The following is a 19,079-nucleotide window of genomic DNA, read 5'->3' as shown; positions in this document are numbered from 1 at the left end:
TGGTGCTGCAGAGGAGGATGGGACCGTGTGAGCTTTACGAATAGATTAGGCAATAGCACATGTCTATAAGTGTACTGGAATATAAGAGCAGTGGGCTTTTACCTTTGTCCGTGTACAAATATGATCCACAAGAGACGGATCTAAGCCTTTGCCTAGAGTTTCACGACTCTGGAGTTGTAGCCCTCCTTGCATCACCAGGGGACCTGTCCGTCGCTCTGCCTCAGCTTCCAGGCGCCCACGGCGCTTACAGAAGCGGGGCTCAGTCGTGGCATAGATATCTTGCTATCGCCTGTAGCGCGCCTGCGTGCTGCGCGATGTCGCTGGCGTACGCCAGGCGATGTTCTATGTGGCCAGTTTTGCAGGAAAGACCTCGTTCAGGAGCTGATATCTTAATATGCTATCGAGCAAGAGCACTGTCTTTCTGATAACTAATTTTATCCCACGCTGACGCTAGGCAACGTATACCCGGCCATAGAGCTGATCTACTCAGTGAGCAGCGGTGAAACTAAGACTCAGCTTGCTACCACTCATCAAGACCGCAGGTAGCTGACACTCACGCAGCCTCAGCGCTGGCCTGTAGGGTGACGATGCTGGTGGGGCAGTGGTGATGTGCACGGACGATGGTGAAACTTTGAAGTCTAGCTCAACACTAGTGCATGTGAAATGTAGGAGTGAGGTGGGAGGTAGGGCAGATACAAGCAGCACACAGCACGCAGTCTTGCTTGGTCCCGCCGAGTGGGTTAAATGATCGCCGTTTTGTGTCGTAATGACAGTCACATAGTCACATAGATCGGCTCATCTCGCGGATGTGCATGAAGAATGGCCTTGATTTACCTAAAGGTTCGATCGATTGTCGTTGTAAGACAACACCTGACTACTGGTCGAGCCATTTCAGTAACATCTCTACACACCTTCGCTCTGCATTGCTCTCATCCTGCTTCTTATTTACCGCCGACTTCAACCTTCCAGCTCCACGGTTTCAGCAAGCTGGTGAGACGCGTCGGCGACGCTAAAAGCCCGCCCTGAAGAACTGCGCTGTGTTAATTGCAGGCGACTGCGAACAGGGCTTATGTCTCATCTTACGAGGTAGTTGCTGGGGTGAGAATCTCACGATTGCGAGTATACCTGTCCGCTTCCGCTCTTCCACTACTGAGCAAGCGGAGATGGCATCAGCTGTTGCACGTCTAGCAGGCTGCGGATGTGGTGGAAATCGCGGGTCGGCAGGACTACGTTGTTGTCGCGGTAACTCATGGCTGTACTGGGACTTTCTGGCAGATGCAGTCCCAAAGCGTTGAGACAGCCTTTATACATGGTGCTCTGTGACCGGTCTAGGCGGTGAAGAGAGAGCACCCGTCACCGCTGGCTGCGGAAATGGCAACCTGAGATCACAGTAAGCATGATGTTAGCAACCACTGGGCATGCTGTGACGATGAGACATCAAAATCCCACTGACCTGGAGACCAAGCACTGTCTTACGGCCTGACTTCCATTTTCATGCAAGATGCTGCACTCAATCACACCCTTGTAAAGGAGTGCTGCAATACTAATCAAGCTAGTTGCAGAATCAGTCATCAGCGAGGAGTGTCAAGCAAGTAGTCCGTCTTCACAGGCACGGCTTCCGGCTAGCTGTCTGTACTTCGACACTGCGCTATGCTATCTAGGGCACGCAGCGTCCGCATCGCAGTTTTGATACGAGTTCAGCCTGTCACCCTGGGCCATCTCTCATCATGATGGTCTTGTCACGAGGCACCTGTGTCGAGACCGTCTCACTCCAACAAGCGGCACTGGTCCCCTCGCGAGCTGTCGCGGCCAGATGCGCGCAGCCCAGCTACTGCCGGACCTGTAGTGTACACTAAGAAGAAATCCATCCAGGCTCCTTCATTCAGCAGTCCGATGGATAGTTGCGCTAGAAAGCTACTGTTTTGATCTCGTCATTGCAACTGCCGTGTATCGTTTACAGCTGGCGGATGAATTTACAGGGTCGTTCGCAAAGACGAGCGGCGAAAACGTACTGCACAATGTCACTGGAGTAGTCGGAAGGGTAAGGTGCACCTGGCTGTGACGGCGAGAATACCACTACGACTGAGATACAGCCCGTGAGAATATATTGTCTAACGACTACCAACGCGTGACATCTATACTGGTCCAGCACAACGAAAGACGGTTGACCCAGCGTAGATATGCTCAACGATTGAGCGTGAGCAGCCAAGCAGGTGCGATCCTCGCTTGGGCGGGAGCTAGACGGTCGGTTCTTTCTGCTCAAGACGCAATCTGAATTTGTCGCTGGCCCAGCGTCGGGTGCTGCAGATCAACAAGTCACAGCTAGCTCGTCCGACATCAGGAGGCGTTCTTCGTCTACGACCAGCTCGGTCCGGATGAACGAGCAGCGTCGTCGCAGGAGGTGGGTAGCAGCGGTCCTGCCAGCTCAATCGTTGTGGTCATCGCAAAGCAAGGAGGTACTCACAAGGGCTGCTCGGTCTGGAGGTGACCAATGGCCTGCGGCCTGTCGCGTCCGCGGATGCGCATTCGACAATACGGCCATTGCGCCGTGCCACGAAGTAGATATCGGCATTGTATATCTCGTTGAGCTTCCTCAGCTTCATATAGTGTCTTGATCAGTCTCTGGTAGTTGTTGTTCGCGGTTCTTCTAGCCTTGGCGCGGGCCAGTTTCTGCGCCTGCTGCTGAGATGCCATGGAGATGGAACGGCGAATGAAGCAGAGGTCTCAAATGTCGGGTCCTCTCCTGTACGGGCAACGACAGCAGGCCGCGCGGATGTAATGGTGGAGTGGAGTCTCGACTTGTCCCAACAGTCTGCTTCAAGCTGTAGGAGGCGAAGGGCGGTCGGCTGATAAGCTGGTAACGCGCAGTGTCGCTACGGTCGCATACAGCACTGTCCCACAGTGCACTTTAGTGCTCTACGGTGGTCGCTGTCGGTCAAGGATTCATAGTACACATGTGGTGGTATAGCCTGTAGCACGGCGATGCTGAGTAAGATTTAGTGTGATGACGGGCAGAGTGATCCCTGAGAGCCCCATGTGGCATGTTGCCGAGTGGTTTGACCTGCTTGTCAATGTAGAATGATCCGCAATTAGCATTGGCTGTCTTTTGGTGTGTAGTGGACCAAATACAGCCCGGCGCTAAACGAGCGCTTGAGTACATTGGTGTCCATTGTCATTGCCTAGTGGAGCTGGTAAGTTTAGTCGGGCAAGCTTCTAGACTTATTTTTGTTTGAAGACGAAAGTAGGCGTTCGCACCGCTTCTGGCCCTGAGATTAAGTAGAGCTGGAGAGTCCATAGCACCCATAGCACCCCATAGCATCCATAGCATCCATCCTCGGGATAGCTCCCATTCCCTGAGCCACACCGACCCGACAGACTCCACCAGACCAAGGCCCTCAACTGCTTGCAGACACGCACACCAGCACAATGTGCATCGTCAACGTCCTCGTTATCTTCCGACGAAGTGCTCCCACGGTAATCAGCGGATGCAAGGCCCGCAACGCCAGACGGGTGACACGTATGGAGAGTGGGACTCGGGACGGCGCAGCAAGCAACTGCAGTAATGGTTATCAATCACAAACCTCGCCTGAAAAGGCCGGTGGACGAGTTCGAGTCCTCTGTCTGAGCCCGTGATCCTAAGCCCTGCAGAAACACGCTCGGTAGAGTGACGGTGGTGGGCTGGCCTTCAGGCGTAGATATAGAGTACCGATCGGGATTGGTGCAAGAGAAACATACAGGGCGTTACGACGAAGACAATATATCCATTCCTCGCAAAGGCGCTACGACGTGAAGGGGCTTTTTTTAAAGTACTTCTTTCTTCCTGACACCCCTGCCTTTGCTGTGCTCATGGCTCCTCTGTGAATCGTTCCTCCACTGCTCTCATGCATCTGCTCTTCCTTTGAGGCCCGAGCGGCGGCAGACCCGCCTACCAAGATCTAAGCTGATGCGGAAGCAACTAGGCGGTAGATCCTCTGATGGCTTCCAGGCAGTGATCTAATTGACTGACTAGCACCCGACTGGATTTGATGGACTGGGATTTGGATGGACTGGATTTGGATGGACTGGATTTGGCTGGACTGGATCCGAGTTTGAGAATTGGACCGGACTGATCGAGAGGTCTGGAGGCTCCTGACAGCCAATGACTCATGCCTAATTGAAAGCAACTTAACCTACTAAGGAAGAGTGAGTCACATCTCGGCGTTCTTTGCTTCAGGGTACGCTTTACCCCAGAAGTGTTCTCAGAAGGAGTTCATCTTAGTCCAATGACTTCCTAATAGCATTCAATAATGAATCTGGCAGGCCAAAGGGACCTAAGCAACTTAAGATGTTAAAAATGGTATGAACTCACTCAGCGGCGGCAGACATCCTAAAATGGCCGCATCAACAATTACTCAGTTCTTCGCTCGCTCTTCCTCCAAGACTCGAGTCTGATAATATTATTCTTGCCCCTGAATCTATTAACCCTGGTTCCAGAAGCTCTAATCCAGCCAGATGAGTTTACGCTCCAGGGGAGCAGTATATCCATGTGCGGTGCTGAAGGGCCCTAAAGCAACAAAGAAGGAACGTCGGTGATCTGATAAGCAGTGAAGATCTACAGGCCAAAAAGATGGGAGACGTGTATGGTATTGCTACCTCTGGTAAACAGCGCCGTCAGCAAGAGCTTCCAGCAGTGTCAATGGCAATTCTGCAGCAGCGCCTCGACCACCTCGACCTTTCGACACATAAGATCGATAAGGTTACCGGCGAAAAGTAACCTTCCGAGGAGACCAGGATATTGAGCCAGCCGTCGATATCCGACTACCAGGACATGAAGTCAATCGTCTTCGCCCGCCGCTTAGATCGGTTTAAAGAACTCCTAATCCGCTGGCTGGTCTGCTGCCATATCGCTTTCTTCCAGATTGAAATGGCTACTTCGGGACTTCTTTATCTATTTCCTTTAGCGAACCTACTTCCAAAGCCGCATCTACCATTCGTCAATGGGTGATTAGTGCATTCAAGGAGAGGAAGGAGAGATTAGACACGACATGCATGACGCTCGGAGTTCCCATTTCGTTATCGTTCGATCTTTGACGTCGCCGAATCACCTCGCTGTGCTTGGAGTAGTGGCACATTTTATCGATAATACCGGAACACGTCGAACTGCCGTGTTAGCGCTACGTGAGATAGAAGGGGAACACTCAGGAGAAAATATCGCCGATGTCCTTTTGCAGGTGATGAAAGATTACAAGATTACTGGCCAGATCGGCTACTTTATGGCAGACAACGCGTCCACTAATGACACCTGTATCAATTCCGTCCTTCAAGCCCTCTACCCAAATTTGTCAGAGAAGCAGCGAAGGCGCCGGCGCCTCCGCTGCTTTGGGCATATCGTGAACCTATGTGCGTAGGCTTTTCTCATCGGAAAGGACGCTGAAAAAGTCTGTAAAGATCTGGACGCGGCGTATAGGGAGGGTGATATGAAGAGAATTAAGGAGCTCTGGCGGAAGCGCGGCGCTATCGGAAAGCTTCATAATATTATTCGATATATACGAGCAAGCCCTCAGCGCCGTCAGTTCTTTAGATCAATTATATGTGGAGGGGAGCTATCAGAGTTTTTACAGCTTAGAGGGAGCTGGCACTCCGTTAGGCGGAAATTAGAGCCACTACGCTCTAGATTATTCAGAGCCAACAGACGCGCTGGAATTCATACTTTACCTCGATCGGTAGAGCTCTAAACGTGAAGGAGCGAATTCAGATCTTCTGTGACCAGTACGAGGCTGGCCAGGGCCAGATAACCCTCATTCAAGACCGCCTTTCTAAGCAACAAAGTGGAGGAACTTGCGCACTCACGACCAGCTTGAGACGTTCTAAGGATGGAACCCTATCTACGGAAGGCAGGGCGTCAACACTAGCGGATCACTTTCTCAGACGCTTGACTGGCTTGCTAGATGAGATTCAGCAGGCTAAGATTAAATTTGAAGAGCTCCACAAAGAGGCGGTTCTGAAGAAACATGGCCGTAGAGCTCTTGCAACTGAAGCAGATGACTTCGCGTTTGCCGCTGCAGCTGAAGTTTCCTGGAGTAAGGCCGAGGAATACTTCAAAAAGCGATAATACGCCAGCATACTATACCGCCATTTCTCTAAATCCAACTCTTAAACATCAGTGGTACATCGAGACCGACGGACGAAGTTAGGCGGCCATGCATTTTAACCGTGAAAGAGCTTGTTAAGGAGTTCTGGTTAGAAGAGTATCGGGAGGTGATACCTACCAAGAGGCGCTCACCCCAGCCCTAACGCCAGCTGTTCCGGCTAAGAAAGAGAAGGCTTGCAGCTATTAAAAGCCATAAGCGGCTTAAGCTCCGCCATGAGGCATCAGCACCTGAAATACCCGCTATCGATCTCCTCGATCAGTTTCTTTGAGAAAGACGTCATCCGGCTCGATGAACATGACTCAGTTTGACGTTATCCAGTACTGGAATGATCAAGCTACTACTCGCAACCTGATCTATACGTATGGCTCGACGTACTAGCTGTTCCACCAATGTCCGATGAGTGTGAGAGGCTATTCAGCAGCGCAAAGATGCTGCTTACCGACCGGCGCTCGAGGCTCAAGATGGATATTATCGAAGCTAGTGAGTGCCTTCGATCGTGGTATGGACCACCTACACGGAATACTTTCGACGACGAAGGCATCGGGAGACTAGAAGGTGAGCCTGACCCTCAGGAAACTGGGCAGCAGGGTGGGGGTGATGCTGATACCGAAATGGACAGCGCGGAACTTCGATCGTGGACCAAGACGACCTTCTGGACGAGGACGATATTGATGGAACCAGTATGGACATTGTGGATGTCCATGACGCAGTATATAGTGTAGAATAAATGTGTATTCGGCCACTAGACTGGCCTTTTCCATTGAAAAAGGTTACTTACTAAGCAATTGTGAGAACTGGATTTGCACTGGCGCTCCAGGAGTCCCAGAGCCCTTGCACTGGACTGGACTGGATCCGAACCCTGAATCCAGTCCAGTCCAGTCCAACAAGATCACTGGGCTTCCCTCCATGCAAATGGCGGCAGTACTTGGTGCCGAATCGTGCTTACGCACAGTTCCACCTATGCTACGCTTGCATAGGCTCAGTAGTCTACATGTGAAGCAGTGTCAACGTCCTAGCTTCCAATTCTCCAATTGCCACTTGGTCGAAGCATGGAGTCGGATCCCTGGGGCCTCGCTAAAGGTCGTGCAGCAGCCACAGCCACTAGTGCTGGCGAAATCTGACCCCTGAACTGCAGCGGCGCAAACTGCCAGGATCCGCATGGAGACGTACATACACAGCCGTTGATATTGTTCGAACTTGCCTGTTGAATGACTAGGTATCATCATGCAAGATCAAAAGGGACACGAGAGGTCGTGATACATGTCAGAATTTGCTATCCAAGGTCTATATGGGTAACTCTCAGTACTAGACACACGTGCCGTGATGCACCCTCCCTTCACGAGCACCAGAGCCCACCTGGATCGTATGTTGATCACATCTTGGGCTGTGCCGCCAGCTTGGCTAGCAGATCATCAACTTGTTTCTGCAAGTCGGCCTTCTCTGCCTCCAGCTGCGTCGTCTTCTTTGGCTTCTCTTTGGGTACGTGTACGTTCTCTCCGATCAAGTCGCCGTTGTGGTCACGTTTCATGCCCTTCTTCTCGAGCATTTTCACGACTTCGGGTACCAGTTTTTCGAATTCCTTGACATATGTGATGCCATCGTGCTCACATGCGAGGTGGACGTTTCCTGATTTCCAGTATTCGTCTCCGCAGCAAACGACAACCTTATCGGATGCAGCCCAGCGACCTAGCTCGAGCAAAGACACCGGGCTCTTGGTCTCGGTGTCGAAGAAGAAACATATGACGTCTGCTTGCTCTAGTGCATCTCGCTCCCAGTCGACTTGTTGTTTGAAGAATTCGTCTTTGGCCTGTTGTGTAATGTTTTTATCCCATTCGCCTTTCCGGGGGTTGCATACAGTGATCGGCAAGTGATGAAGGAGGGTTGCCATCAGCGGCTGCCAGTTGACTGCGCCGCCCATCTCTATGCTGCCAGCGGTAAAGACGGTGAACTTGCGGTATATAGGTAGCTCTGGGGGGAGTACATTCTATGAAATCTTTGTGCGGTGTTGGTTCTGGTGATGGCCAGGGTGGAAGTTGGTGTTTCTTGTCTTCGACCGTTTCTGTGACACTCGTTCGGCCGGAGTCGGAACTAGACGGAAGCATATCAAAAACTGACCTTAGGCCCCTGTTGTGTGTTCGTGGTCGTGTGAAGAGATTGCGTGATGGAGTTGTGCAGAGCTGGAGACTATATCGCTGTGACTGCGAACGAGCGGTCGCTTATGAAGGGCAGCAGTGCCTGGCGCCTCAGGTTCAAGGCTGACGGCAAGGCGAAAGCTGAAGGGATAGCGGTTTCGACGCTAACCCGATATCTGTGAACAGGCATCCAAGCCTCATTACAGTACGACGATACATAATGCCGTGGCTGTGCGTTTGTCTGATTCGTACGCAACGTCCGAAAGCTATGTACCCTAGCAAGAGCGATGAATAGACTAGGTTCGCCGTCCCGAGAGGTGTCTTTTCCGATAGAGCAAGTGGGGCTACAACGTCGGAGGTTAGCATATCACTACTGTATTGTGGCGCCTGCAGCTCAAGAGTCTTCTCTGCAACCTATTGATTCAGCACTTAGCCCATAGATTGGAAACTGTCTACGTCGAAGACGAGCATGACGCTACTGTAATCGTTGTAGAGGCGATGTCCACGATGCCGTGGCGATTGCGACAAGCAGGAGGACGAGTGATGAATCGCTCATGCATTACGACCAGGCGGGGAATACCGCAGCGCGCGATTTCTCGAATGTCCTTTGAAGCTGACCACTCCGTGTATTGTAAGCAATGCTCGACCCGAGGCTGACAGTGCATCTCACAACGCGATGCCACTGTTTGGACCCAGCTACGCAGGGGTGCGTTGCCTGAATAGGATGCTGCAGGTGGGATGGTGCCTTCCTCGCATGTATGTGTTTCGAAGACTGGTCTGCATGAGCCGCAGCGGCATATGGTCTGTACCTGTGTATTTCGGTGCTGATGGCGAGACTAGCGCCCACGAACAATCTGAGACACTCGTGCTGGTCCACTTGGACGAGTGGTCTGCTGATAGTGCCCCAAGCCACTCGGGAAAGTTATGCGCATGACTTGGCAGGGTTGACGAGCTGCTGACCAACGACTCAGCTGTCCACGAGTGGTTTGACGCCTATCCATGGTTGTGTAGGAGGCTCTGCCTATGTGTGCACACTGCCAGCAATGTGCAGTACAGTACAGTACTGTCGGTGCTCACAGCAGTAGGGGTTCGCTCGCTGGGAGTGGGTAGGACGTGCATCGGCTCAGCACCCACCAGCCGGATGTGGTGGAGCATTTCTTCCGAGTGTACTGTACTGTTGCTTGATGTACAGTATGAGCAAGCGACAAGACCGTCTCATGCCCTGGCTGCCAAACTTACTAAAGGAGGCTCTGGTCTTGGTCGCGGGCTGCCTTCTCTCCTAGCTTACGACCCTCGTGTTTCGGTGTTTGTAGTCAAATTGAGCAGTCGATATGACACGGTCGCTGACGACAGAAGGCAGCAAGTATGGTTTCTACTCGCCTGCCATGAGATCAACGTTGTCTAACCAAGGGGACAGCGAGTCTTTGAACAAGTACGGCGGACTGCGGCGTGTACGAGAGGATGTGCCTTGGCGGCTGTGGATCGTGGCAGGTATAGGATTCTGGGAAAGAGCTGCGTTCTGGGGTCTAACTGCACCATGGCGTATGTTGCTTCTGGAGGCTTTCAGCAACATGAGTACCGCTGACCAGATGGTGCGCAGAGAACTACATGGAACATCCGCTGCACCGTGATGCAGGACAGCCAGCCGGGGCTCTGGGCCTCGGTCAGGCAATGGCAACGCGGGTCTACTGCGCCTTTTACATATTCTATTATGCTGCGCCGATCCTCGTCGCCATTGTCGCGGATAGCTACCTGGGGCGCTACGTCACGCTAGTTGCCAGCGTGGTGCTGTACTGCCTCGGATGCGCCATCTTGACCGTGAGCTCCGTGACTAGCGTCATCGAGAGGGGGTGGGGTGTTCCGGGCCTTGCAATCGCCATGTTTCTCATCGGTCTCGGAGGGGGAGGTTTCCGAGCGATTGCGGTCCCGTTCATTGCCGACCAGCAAACTGAGACAGAGCCCAGGGTCATGACGCTCAAGACGGGAGAAGTAGTCGTCACAGACTACCAGATCACTCTGCAATACATCTACAATCTGTACTACTGGTGAGTCTTGGAGAAAACGAGGGGGCAGAGGGTGGGGGCTCCAAGCGAGGCTATCGCATGGCTTACGATCCATCAGGGTTGGCAACGTCGGCTCGCTGTCATGGTTCGCGACCGTCTACATAGAGACGCACGTCAATTTCACGGCTGCCTACGGGCTGACGCTGGGGTTCATGGTGATCGCGCTCGTCATGCTCGTTGGCGGCAGGCAATACTACAGTGCGGTTTTTCTACGTACCTATATCCTGATATCGCTCGCTGACGTGCTACAGCCAGGGTTCCTCGCGAGCAGAATGCTCTTCCCGAAGCGTTCAAGATCGTCGTCTGCGCCTGTCGAAGTGGCTTCAAGATGGGACGCGCAGATCCCTCCTACCAACTCGAACACCGTCACAGGACGGTACCTTGGAGTACGCAGCTTGTCGACGAGCTTACCCGGGGTCTTCAGGCTTGCCGGATTCTGTAAGAAGCCATCGATACGTGCGGGCCTCGAACTCTTCGCTGACCCATCGCTCAGTCTCGCATTCATCATGTTCTACATATGCTTCGACCAGATGCAGAACAACTTGATCTCCCAAGCCGGCCAGATGCAGACCAACGGCACGCCGAACGACCTCCTGCCTGCGATGAACCAGGTTGGCTGCATAGTGCTTGGGCCTCTCATCCAAGAAGTCCTATATCCATTTCTCCATCGCCGTCGCATCTATCCAACAGCGGTGAGCCGCATCGCCATCGGGTTCGCCTTCGTCACGTTGTCGATGCTGTACGCCACTTTGGTACAGCTATTCATCTACCGGTCTCCGCCTTGCTACGATCAGCCGGGAAGCTGCGGCCGCAACGAGATCAACGTCTGGATCCAGGCGCCTCTATACTTGCTGATCTCTGCTGGTGAGATCTTTGCCTACGTGACCGCGCTGGAGTATGCCTATGACCACTCGCCCAAGGCCATGAAGGTTGTTGTGCAAGCAATCGGCCTGCTCGTTGGTAGCGTGGGATCTGCGTGTGCGATGGCGTTAACGCCGGTTGCACGAAACCCGTACCTCGTGACATTCTACGCCTCGCTCACGGGGAGCATGGCTGTTACAACCGTCATTTTCTGGGCTCTGTTCCGCAGGCACGACAGCTCGCCAGTGTGTGTCGAGGGTACGGCAGGTCCGCCCGCTGCCGTATTGGGCGTAACACAGCCGAGCAATACTCGTCCGGCTGCCAACCAAGTGTCGGATGAGGCGCCTTCGCTAAGTCCCATTGATGCTGGCGGTCCTATCGAACTCCACAGCGGAAGTGACTGTTCGTCTCAGACCATCCGGCGGCAGAGCCAAACTCCAAGCTGGAGACCTGCGATTCCGCGCAAGAGCTCAAAGCGGCAGGGAAGGGAGGCAGATGACCAGATTAACTTTGTGAGCCGTGCTGCCCCTTCGACATCGATCCTAGGTCTGCATGGTCAATGCACGCCTGTGCCAAGTTATCACTTTTCGCTACCACCTGCGGGCGGACGGGCGGCATCAAGAGGCGGAGAGCGTCGTCCTTCGCCGTCGTGTTTGCATCGGTACTACGCTTCAACGATACAGCCAAGCGTTTAGACAACAATACACCGTCTCGAGAGCGAAACATCGCAGGCTTCGTACATCAGCTGTGTGGTGTGCGGTCGAAAGATCTTCAGAAGCTGACAATCTGTGCGGGAAGGAGACTGGAGGCAGAAACCGTACGCCCTGGCGGTTGGGACAATATGCTGGGCGACTTTGGTCTGGATTTAGCTAGTGAGAATTTGTCCCTTCGTTCGTGCAATCAGCACAAGCATGCAAGTGTGCGCAGCTATGGCTATGGCTATAGACAACCAAGCTCGATTGTGTTCTTCTATTGGCGATGATACGTGCAACCGAGATGCCGACAGTCCTGCTCTAATAGCTGCACAGCTACGTCGGAGTCGCCTTCTTCGCTCTCACCGCACACCTCTCTGCATTTCTGGCGGAGGAGGCTGGAGCCCAGAGAGGTCTCGTTGCGACTGATGGTTCCTGCCTCCAACTGCGTCTCGCTCACTCTTCAACTGATCTGTATCGGTCCACGCTCTGCGAAGCCATACGCCCTAATCACGTTTGTTCTTCTCACCCGCAACCCTTTTAGCGGCCCTTTGACTCTCCAAGAATGCGTGGATGCCCTCCTGTTCATCTCTGCGCAGCTCTTTCTCCAGCTCATGGGTGTACTTTTTGCGCCAAGCGCGTAGACGGTCTGGTGCAATCATTGTTCGTGACGACACTCAGAACAGAAGAACGATGATTTCCTGTCAGGTGCGGGCGCGAGTTTCCATGACGGATGGGCGCTTGCGGAAACATTGGAGTAATACCACTCCTCCGTCTATCGGCTTTTTTTTTTAGGTACACGATGCGAGAAAAGGAGGTAAGCCGAGAGATGATCCCGTGCGATTCAAAAGCGCCCATGCTGATTGTTTGGAGGCCGAGTGGGACTCTGGGCTTCCAGCTATCAGTTTTCGTTCAGAGATCTGTCGCCGCTGATTGCAACACCTCACGTAAAACCTGAATGAGAAACAGGTGATAAGAGCGCAGGCTTCCGTAGGACAGAGACGTGATCGTGTAGCGATCCCTCAAGCGGCAGGTTTGCTCCAAATTACGTCCAGTGGCTTCCAACGAGAAGGCGATGTCGAGAACACGAAGCGACTATCCACGATCAGAACGCATGGATCGCTCTTTTACCGTCGCTGAGCATTCGGATAAGCGCTAGGCTGCAAGCAGGAGGATACTTCGTTGAGTATTCACAGCTGCAGCGTGTGCTACTGCAGTTTTGATCTAGCGCACACAAGAAACCTCTGTGGTAGCAGACTCTGGGTAACAGCCTGCCTGTGTGGAGACTCATCTCATGGACGTCGCTAAACATCACGTCTCAAGAATGCTATGCTATGGTTGACTGGGAGACTGGTAGTAGACGACGAAGTGCGACGCATGATCTTGCGACTGAAGCTTTCCTTTTTCTAATGCTCGTACATCAGCAAAAAGCGTTTTCTGACAGCGCCTAGCACCACAGTTGACAAGGCTGACAGGGCCAGTTGGCAATGCCATCATGACTCTACTAGTTCTAGTGCGCCGCCACAAATATATGCGTTGTGTGTTGATGCCGGCACACATGACATGACATGACATGGTCTGCATGTACGCCCATGTTGTGCCCATGTTCAAACTGAATGCGCATTGCAGAGTGCTCTGTCTAGCATGAAGTTGGTGATCCGGGTACGTCTTCGGCGCTCCTGGAATCCTTGAACTATGACGCACACCATAGGGGCAAGCAATGGTCGCACCGATTTGCCTTGGCTGCGTGCACAGCTCTTACTGCTACCGGTGGCTGCCCTTGTAGCAAGTGGCCTCGGTCATGCCGATGGTGGTTGTCTCGACGGAAGCTGCAATGAAGGATGAGATGAAGGATGAGGCAGAAACGGGTCGACGTTACTCTTCACATGTCGCCTCACGATGACCCCTACTCTGTCGCATCTTTTCATGACACAGTAGATCCAAGCGCGCAAGCCGACAGGTGGTGGGGCACCTTGGCTCTTATTGCGGCATACCTATAAGAGACGATTACCCCCTGAGAGAGGGGTATAACCTTGCAGCAAGATCATCGGGCGTGGTACGGCTGCCGTCGCATTGTAATGTCGAGACATGGCAGGTAGATAGTCCCAAACAGAGACTGTGCGGACGGTCCGAGCTATCAAGTCATGATGTTCGGACTTGGTTGCTTGCGCACCTATGTATTCTGCATGTCACTTGGTCCAAACGGGCCAACCAACTGCAAACTGGTCGCCTGGTCTCTACAAGATGATCCTGTGCTTGTGAGAAAGAAGGATTGATGAACCCTGTGAGATTCCTAGGTGCAGAGAGGCGCTCTAGCGCCACAATCCTGTTGCGTAGTAGCGCGGACATGCTCCTCCACTTTTAATCACCCACTCATTCAACCAAATGGCGTCTTGCGAATTCTTTATATTCAGCCCTACTCCCTTCCATAGGTATGCAGGCTTTTGCTTTTGGCGCTTGTTGTTTTGAGGATTGTACTGTACTCCCGCTAACGAACTGCTGTGGTAACGCTTAGCTGTCACTAGCTGACACTGTCGGTCCGCAACTGCTTCGCCATCGCTCTGCTACTTGGCTGTTTACCTGAGCCTTGACTACCATCGCCTGTTGGCTCCTGCTGTCAGCGCGTCTTCGAAGCATTGATCAGATCGAAACTCCCACGGTACAGTAGATCAGCAAGTGTTCCGTCGACTGCTCCCGCGAGCAAGATCTTGTAGTGCCGGCTCTAGCGTTTGAGAAGTCGCCCAGTTTGACATCCCAGGTATGTACACTGTCTAGTTTCCTGTCTATAACGGAACCTTATGGGGTCTTGCTGAACGTTGAACACTCAATGCTTATATGCCTAGGTCCTTCAGCGCACTTCGCGTTGCCGCGTTTCCATACTTGGGTCTTGCGACAACAGTGCGTCTCCCATGGCGGTAGGTACAGAACGCCACGCGAAGAAAGCGGCATCTAGATTAAAGCAATCGTTGCTTTCGCAGCCTGTTCAAGACGCCATGTCCTTCCATACCCCGAGCCATAACTCTGGGTCTGGTCATCCCCATGCTGCCGACACAGCTTTCGCACCAAGCCCCATAGATCGACTCGAGCCCATTCATGATTCTTCCACTGGTCAAGAACTCGCTACTCAATCTACGCGCCATCCAACACTCGGGAAACCTGACGAACTATCGCGAACAAGTAAGCAGCCGCAGAATAAGTTGGGATATTTTAGAGCTCGGATGGCATGTGGTAAGTTAACAAGCGGGACCTTATAGTGGTGTGTCTCTTGATCACTAACTGGTGGGCATAGGACATTGCAGACGCAGAAAGATACGATGTATCTTAGATCCCGATGATCCTGCAAGACGTTGCTTCAGCTGCATTCGGCTGAAGAGAGAATGTAGTTTCTGCCCAATTGAGCATAAACCCGATATGCCGCCGGCTCCAACGACCTCGTCGAATGAGGGTAGGGCACTACAACCAGCTACACCAGTGGCTACCTTACCTCCGTATAGCGGTGCCGTGGTCGATTTCCACACGCCGTTTTCTGGACTTGTATCGAACGGGCGGCCTCTAAGTTCTGGGTATTACGGTAAACACGGAGGTAATCTTCACTATGCGTCTGTCTCCAGTAGCTGTAGGCATTGCGCCATCTTAGTTTTGCAAACGCTGACGAATAGAATCCCAGCACATGGCCCACCTGATCTATACCCTTATATTTATCCTATGGAGGCTCAGTATCTATCAGCGGACGGTTTCTCGACTCCACCTACCGTGTCCGAGAACCCCTCCTGGCCTAACCTGCTTTCTACAGCAATTCCAGCATACGGTAGCGCGTCAGAAGTTTCAGGTTGTCATATTCCTGCCGCAGTGAGTACGAGCTCGACTATGTCACATGGCTATTGGGGCCAGCAAGCACAATCCCAGCTACCGACAGACCCGATTTCAAACAGCAGCATGGAAGACCTTGCGCAGCAATACTCTAGTCGGGGATTTGGCATCCAGTATAAAAATAACCTGCAGATCTCACCGTATCCATATCCAACCACCGCAGACACAAACCCTTCTAGCTTACAATTTGCGCGAACACAGTGGGTGGGTCTACGTTAGCATGAAGACAGGACTGAGAAAAACAAAAAAATGCAGTTGTCTGTTCGTTGAAAAACATTTCCTGTGGGACTTGCGTGGCGTGGCATTGCGTGTGCTCTCACACTCAAGGCTAACTAATTACAATGGCGTTAGTAAATTAGACGGAGATGGGATGGGAAGGTCGCCTGTGGAGATCTCGGTAGCGCTCACGAGCCCATCACTATGCTTTGTTGTCGCCACATAGGCCGCTCGTAACCTCTGCGGGCTTTGCAACTATGAGGAAACGGCACGTGAGCAATAACACGTAGAGTAATCACATGATGGACGACGTCACTAGGTTCTTTGCCATAGTCTTGCTATCATACAATCATCTGTTGCCTACTACCTGGTGTTCCTCGCTGTTGTCCGTCTAGATCTCACACTGAAAGGTAACATCATTGAGGTCTACCAGAGCCCGCGGGTGATCGCTGTCAAAAAAAATGAAAGTCTGCTTGTTGTTGATGGCAATGGTACGATCGTTCTCCCGGAAGACACAGAAGACGCCTTCGACAAAGCTGGTGAGCTGCGCACTGGAAGCCACGACCCTGTTGGCGTTGTCGATGTTGGTGTGGGCAAACAGTTCTGGTATCGTGAAGACACTGCCGTTGGCCAGTACCGTTGCTTGGGCACTCGTGCCAGTCTGATCATTCGCCAAGGAAACAGTAATTTGTGGGACAATGGGCTTGCTGTGTGCGCTCGCTAGGAGAAGGGTAGTGATAAGGGCTGATTGAAGCGCGGACTTCATGCTTGCCGCAGGTGCTACGGGTGCTTGATGGTGATGGCTGGGGCTTGGTTGATCGTGGTGGTGGTGTTGTTGGTGGTAGTGGTCCGTCTGAGGTTAACGGCGAGTATTATACCTGAGTGTGCAGCCACTGCCATTCCACTATGCGACCAAGGATAGAAAGCCAAACGGTCAAAACGGCAGCGGCTTAGAGGAGCCTCTTTTGGACATGTCATCACGAAGCGTCCCAGCCTTGGCAGCGTCGCGGGTACCTCGTCTAAAGCACCACCTCCACGCAGCCGTACGCTCTGTATTCATGCGGCGAAGACGTAGCCGCGATGTCTGCGTTGCTTAGAATGGCCGTGGAGGCTATCTTTAGGCCGCGCTTGCGCACCGCCTCTCCGTCGAACCACGCTAGCAGGAACACCAGCACCGTGCGCCGCAAGTACTGTACGAATACAGTACAGTACAATCATAGAATGTGGCCTAAGATAGCTGAAATGCTGTACACGGACCAAGGAACGCTATTCGCGGGTCGTTGTGTACAGTAGCACTGGCAGCCTTATCGGTACTCCGCATGTGTCCACACCGTGTGGATTATGCCCAGTGGTGATGCAGTCCACAGTCTCGGCCTCGCGGCTTCGAACACCAGTGGCCCGCTGTCTGACTGTACCTGGCACAGCGACATGCTTCTTCTCATCAACGCATCTGCAATTTCGGCTCTCTCTCTCAGATCGTCCGCCGCAGGCTGCGTACTGTACTGGACGCATCCGGCTCTCCTACCTTTTGCATTCCTCGTCTGAGTCCCTTGTAGGATTCAAAAGTCTCTTCTTACGGCCTGTGCCTGATACGTCTCCATATACGCACCTCAAAGAAGAGAGCTGCGAGTCTCGGGGAGATCTGTGCGCAACTGACCGTCAAGAAGAGAACGAAGCTGCTCGTCCGCACATCGGAACACCAAAGAAGGTGCTGCATGCAAGTGCAACCTGAATTCGATCCATCACACGCTCGCCGCGCTGCTCCGCGAGTAGAAGTGCTCTGCCTGTGTCAACGCCGATACGTACAATCCAGCAGTACTTTGGCCTGCTCAGATACACTACCGATCTTTACACACCCGCATAACTACAGGTCATCATGATGGAAGCCCTGCTTTCTGGAATGCTGTCTCACCAATTAGTCCGCTTGGCCGCCCGCCAGGGCCTCCAGATCTATGTACTGGGGAACGAGCTCGAGTTGAACAAAGATGCGTCCCCTGTAGAACCGCTGTCGGAAGTCGTCCTTGCCATCTCGTTACGGGGGCCGGGCGGCGTATGGCCACCACCGCGGCCGTTGCTCCAAAACGCCTTGCGGCTTTCCCTAGGCGTCGAAGACATATACTCTTCGCTGGTGCCGCGCGAGGGCAACGAGTATGACGAAAGCCTCATGCTTCTCCATCTGCTGCTGAAGCGCTGCGATGAGTACGCAGGCGCGCCTAACCGCCACAGCATCCGGCTCCTGTGGCTCGAAGAGCCTGTGGAGATCGCCTTCGAGCCACACCACATATCTTGGATCGTTGATGTCGATGCAGACCGTCGTCTGCAGTTGGTTAGACGTCTAGCGCTAAGTTCGGAACGTTCCGGCAAGGGACCTTCACTGCATTACTGCGGAGTGCACGAGAAGCAGCCGACGGTGAGGGAAGTGCAGTGGCTGCCCGTGGGGCCTTTGGCACACGGTGAGATTGCCTTCAATCTGGGCGGCAAGGCCACGGCTGAAGAGGAGGGTCTGAGGTTTGTGATCAAAGAAGCAACTGGGTCGGAACATGCTAAGTGAGACATGCAAAGCACGGCGATAGCGACTGAGCTCACCACTCTGTATAGCGTGTGGTAGCGGTAAATCTAACATTGAAATACATCATCATAACTGAATGTACAGAAAACATAGTGATTCGCGCCGTTTGCTTCATCTCTTTTACCGTCCAAAGGGAGCTAGGATAGCCGGAGCTGTCAAACAGTAGTCGCTGTCATGACCTCTCAGGCAGCTCGCCTCCAGCAGCTCCTACGCCTATGTTGCCGACCTCGTGGATGCTACAAACCGCGGTTCGACTGCCGCGGCACTCGTGTGCATATATCGAAGAAGAAGGCGCAATATCCTTCCACGTCTCGAGATCCCGATGTCCGGTCATGGCCGAGATGAGAGAACAGCGTTGATCTCCCAAGTGACCTAACGATACTGTCGGCTTGTGCTTCACCATGGCGTTGGCGATCTGTGCCCAATCAAAAGGAGTGGAGTGTATACTCAGTTAGCAGGGGATTACTTTGACGTGATGAACAATATTCATCCATTCCTGAGCCACGCGCCTCAGAGCCACTCCATCTGCATACGCCTCGAAAGAA

At 52.9% G+C, this 19,079-nt stretch overlaps 4 protein-coding genes across 4 annotated transcripts; 2 read left to right on the top strand and 2 right to left on the bottom strand.

Moving 5' to 3' along the window:
• Window positions 1–7,503: 7,503 nt before the first annotated feature.
• Window positions 7,504–8,049, bottom strand: ALTATR162_LOCUS23 (uncharacterized protein; the record flags this gene model as incomplete). The annotated part of the gene is made up of 1 exon (XM_043307616.1): window positions 7,504–8,049. One exon carries the CDS (start codon window positions 8,047–8,049, stop codon window positions 7,504–7,506), a length of 546 nt encoding a protein of 181 aa, XP_043163551.1.
• A 1,545-nt stretch (window positions 8,050–9,594) lies between these two features.
• On the top strand, window positions 9,595–11,882 carry ALTATR162_LOCUS22 (uncharacterized protein; the record flags this gene model as incomplete). The annotated part of the gene is made up of 5 exons (XM_043307615.1): window positions 9,595–9,805; window positions 9,864–10,308; window positions 10,385–10,524; window positions 10,578–10,764; window positions 10,820–11,882. 5 exons carry the CDS (start codon window positions 9,595–9,597, stop codon window positions 11,880–11,882), a joined length of 2,046 nt encoding a protein of 681 aa, XP_043163550.1.
• Window positions 11,883–16,356: 4,474 nt separating this feature from the next.
• Window positions 16,357–16,731, bottom strand: ALTATR162_LOCUS21 (uncharacterized protein; the record flags this gene model as incomplete). The annotated part of the gene is made up of 1 exon (XM_043307614.1): window positions 16,357–16,731. The coding sequence occupies one exon, from the start codon at window positions 16,729–16,731 to the stop codon at window positions 16,357–16,359; it is 375 nt and encodes a 124-aa protein (XP_043163549.1).
• A 1,110-nt stretch (window positions 16,732–17,841) lies between these two features.
• Window positions 17,842–18,516, top strand: ALTATR162_LOCUS20 (uncharacterized protein; the record flags this gene model as incomplete). Its single annotated transcript, XM_043307613.1, has 1 exon — window positions 17,842–18,516. The coding sequence occupies one exon, from the start codon at window positions 17,842–17,844 to the stop codon at window positions 18,514–18,516; it is 675 nt and encodes a 224-aa protein (XP_043163548.1).
• Window positions 18,517–19,079: the final 563 nt, after the last annotated feature.

This window comes from Alternaria atra (assembly GCF_907166805.1).
Source record: "Alternaria atra isolate CS162 genome assembly, contig: 11, whole genome shotgun sequence".
Taxonomy (NCBI): Eukaryota; Fungi; Ascomycota; class Dothideomycetes; order Pleosporales; family Pleosporaceae; genus Alternaria; species Alternaria atra.
The sequence above is the reverse complement of the archived record's forward strand: the minus strand, read 5'-3'. Positions and strand labels throughout refer to the sequence as shown.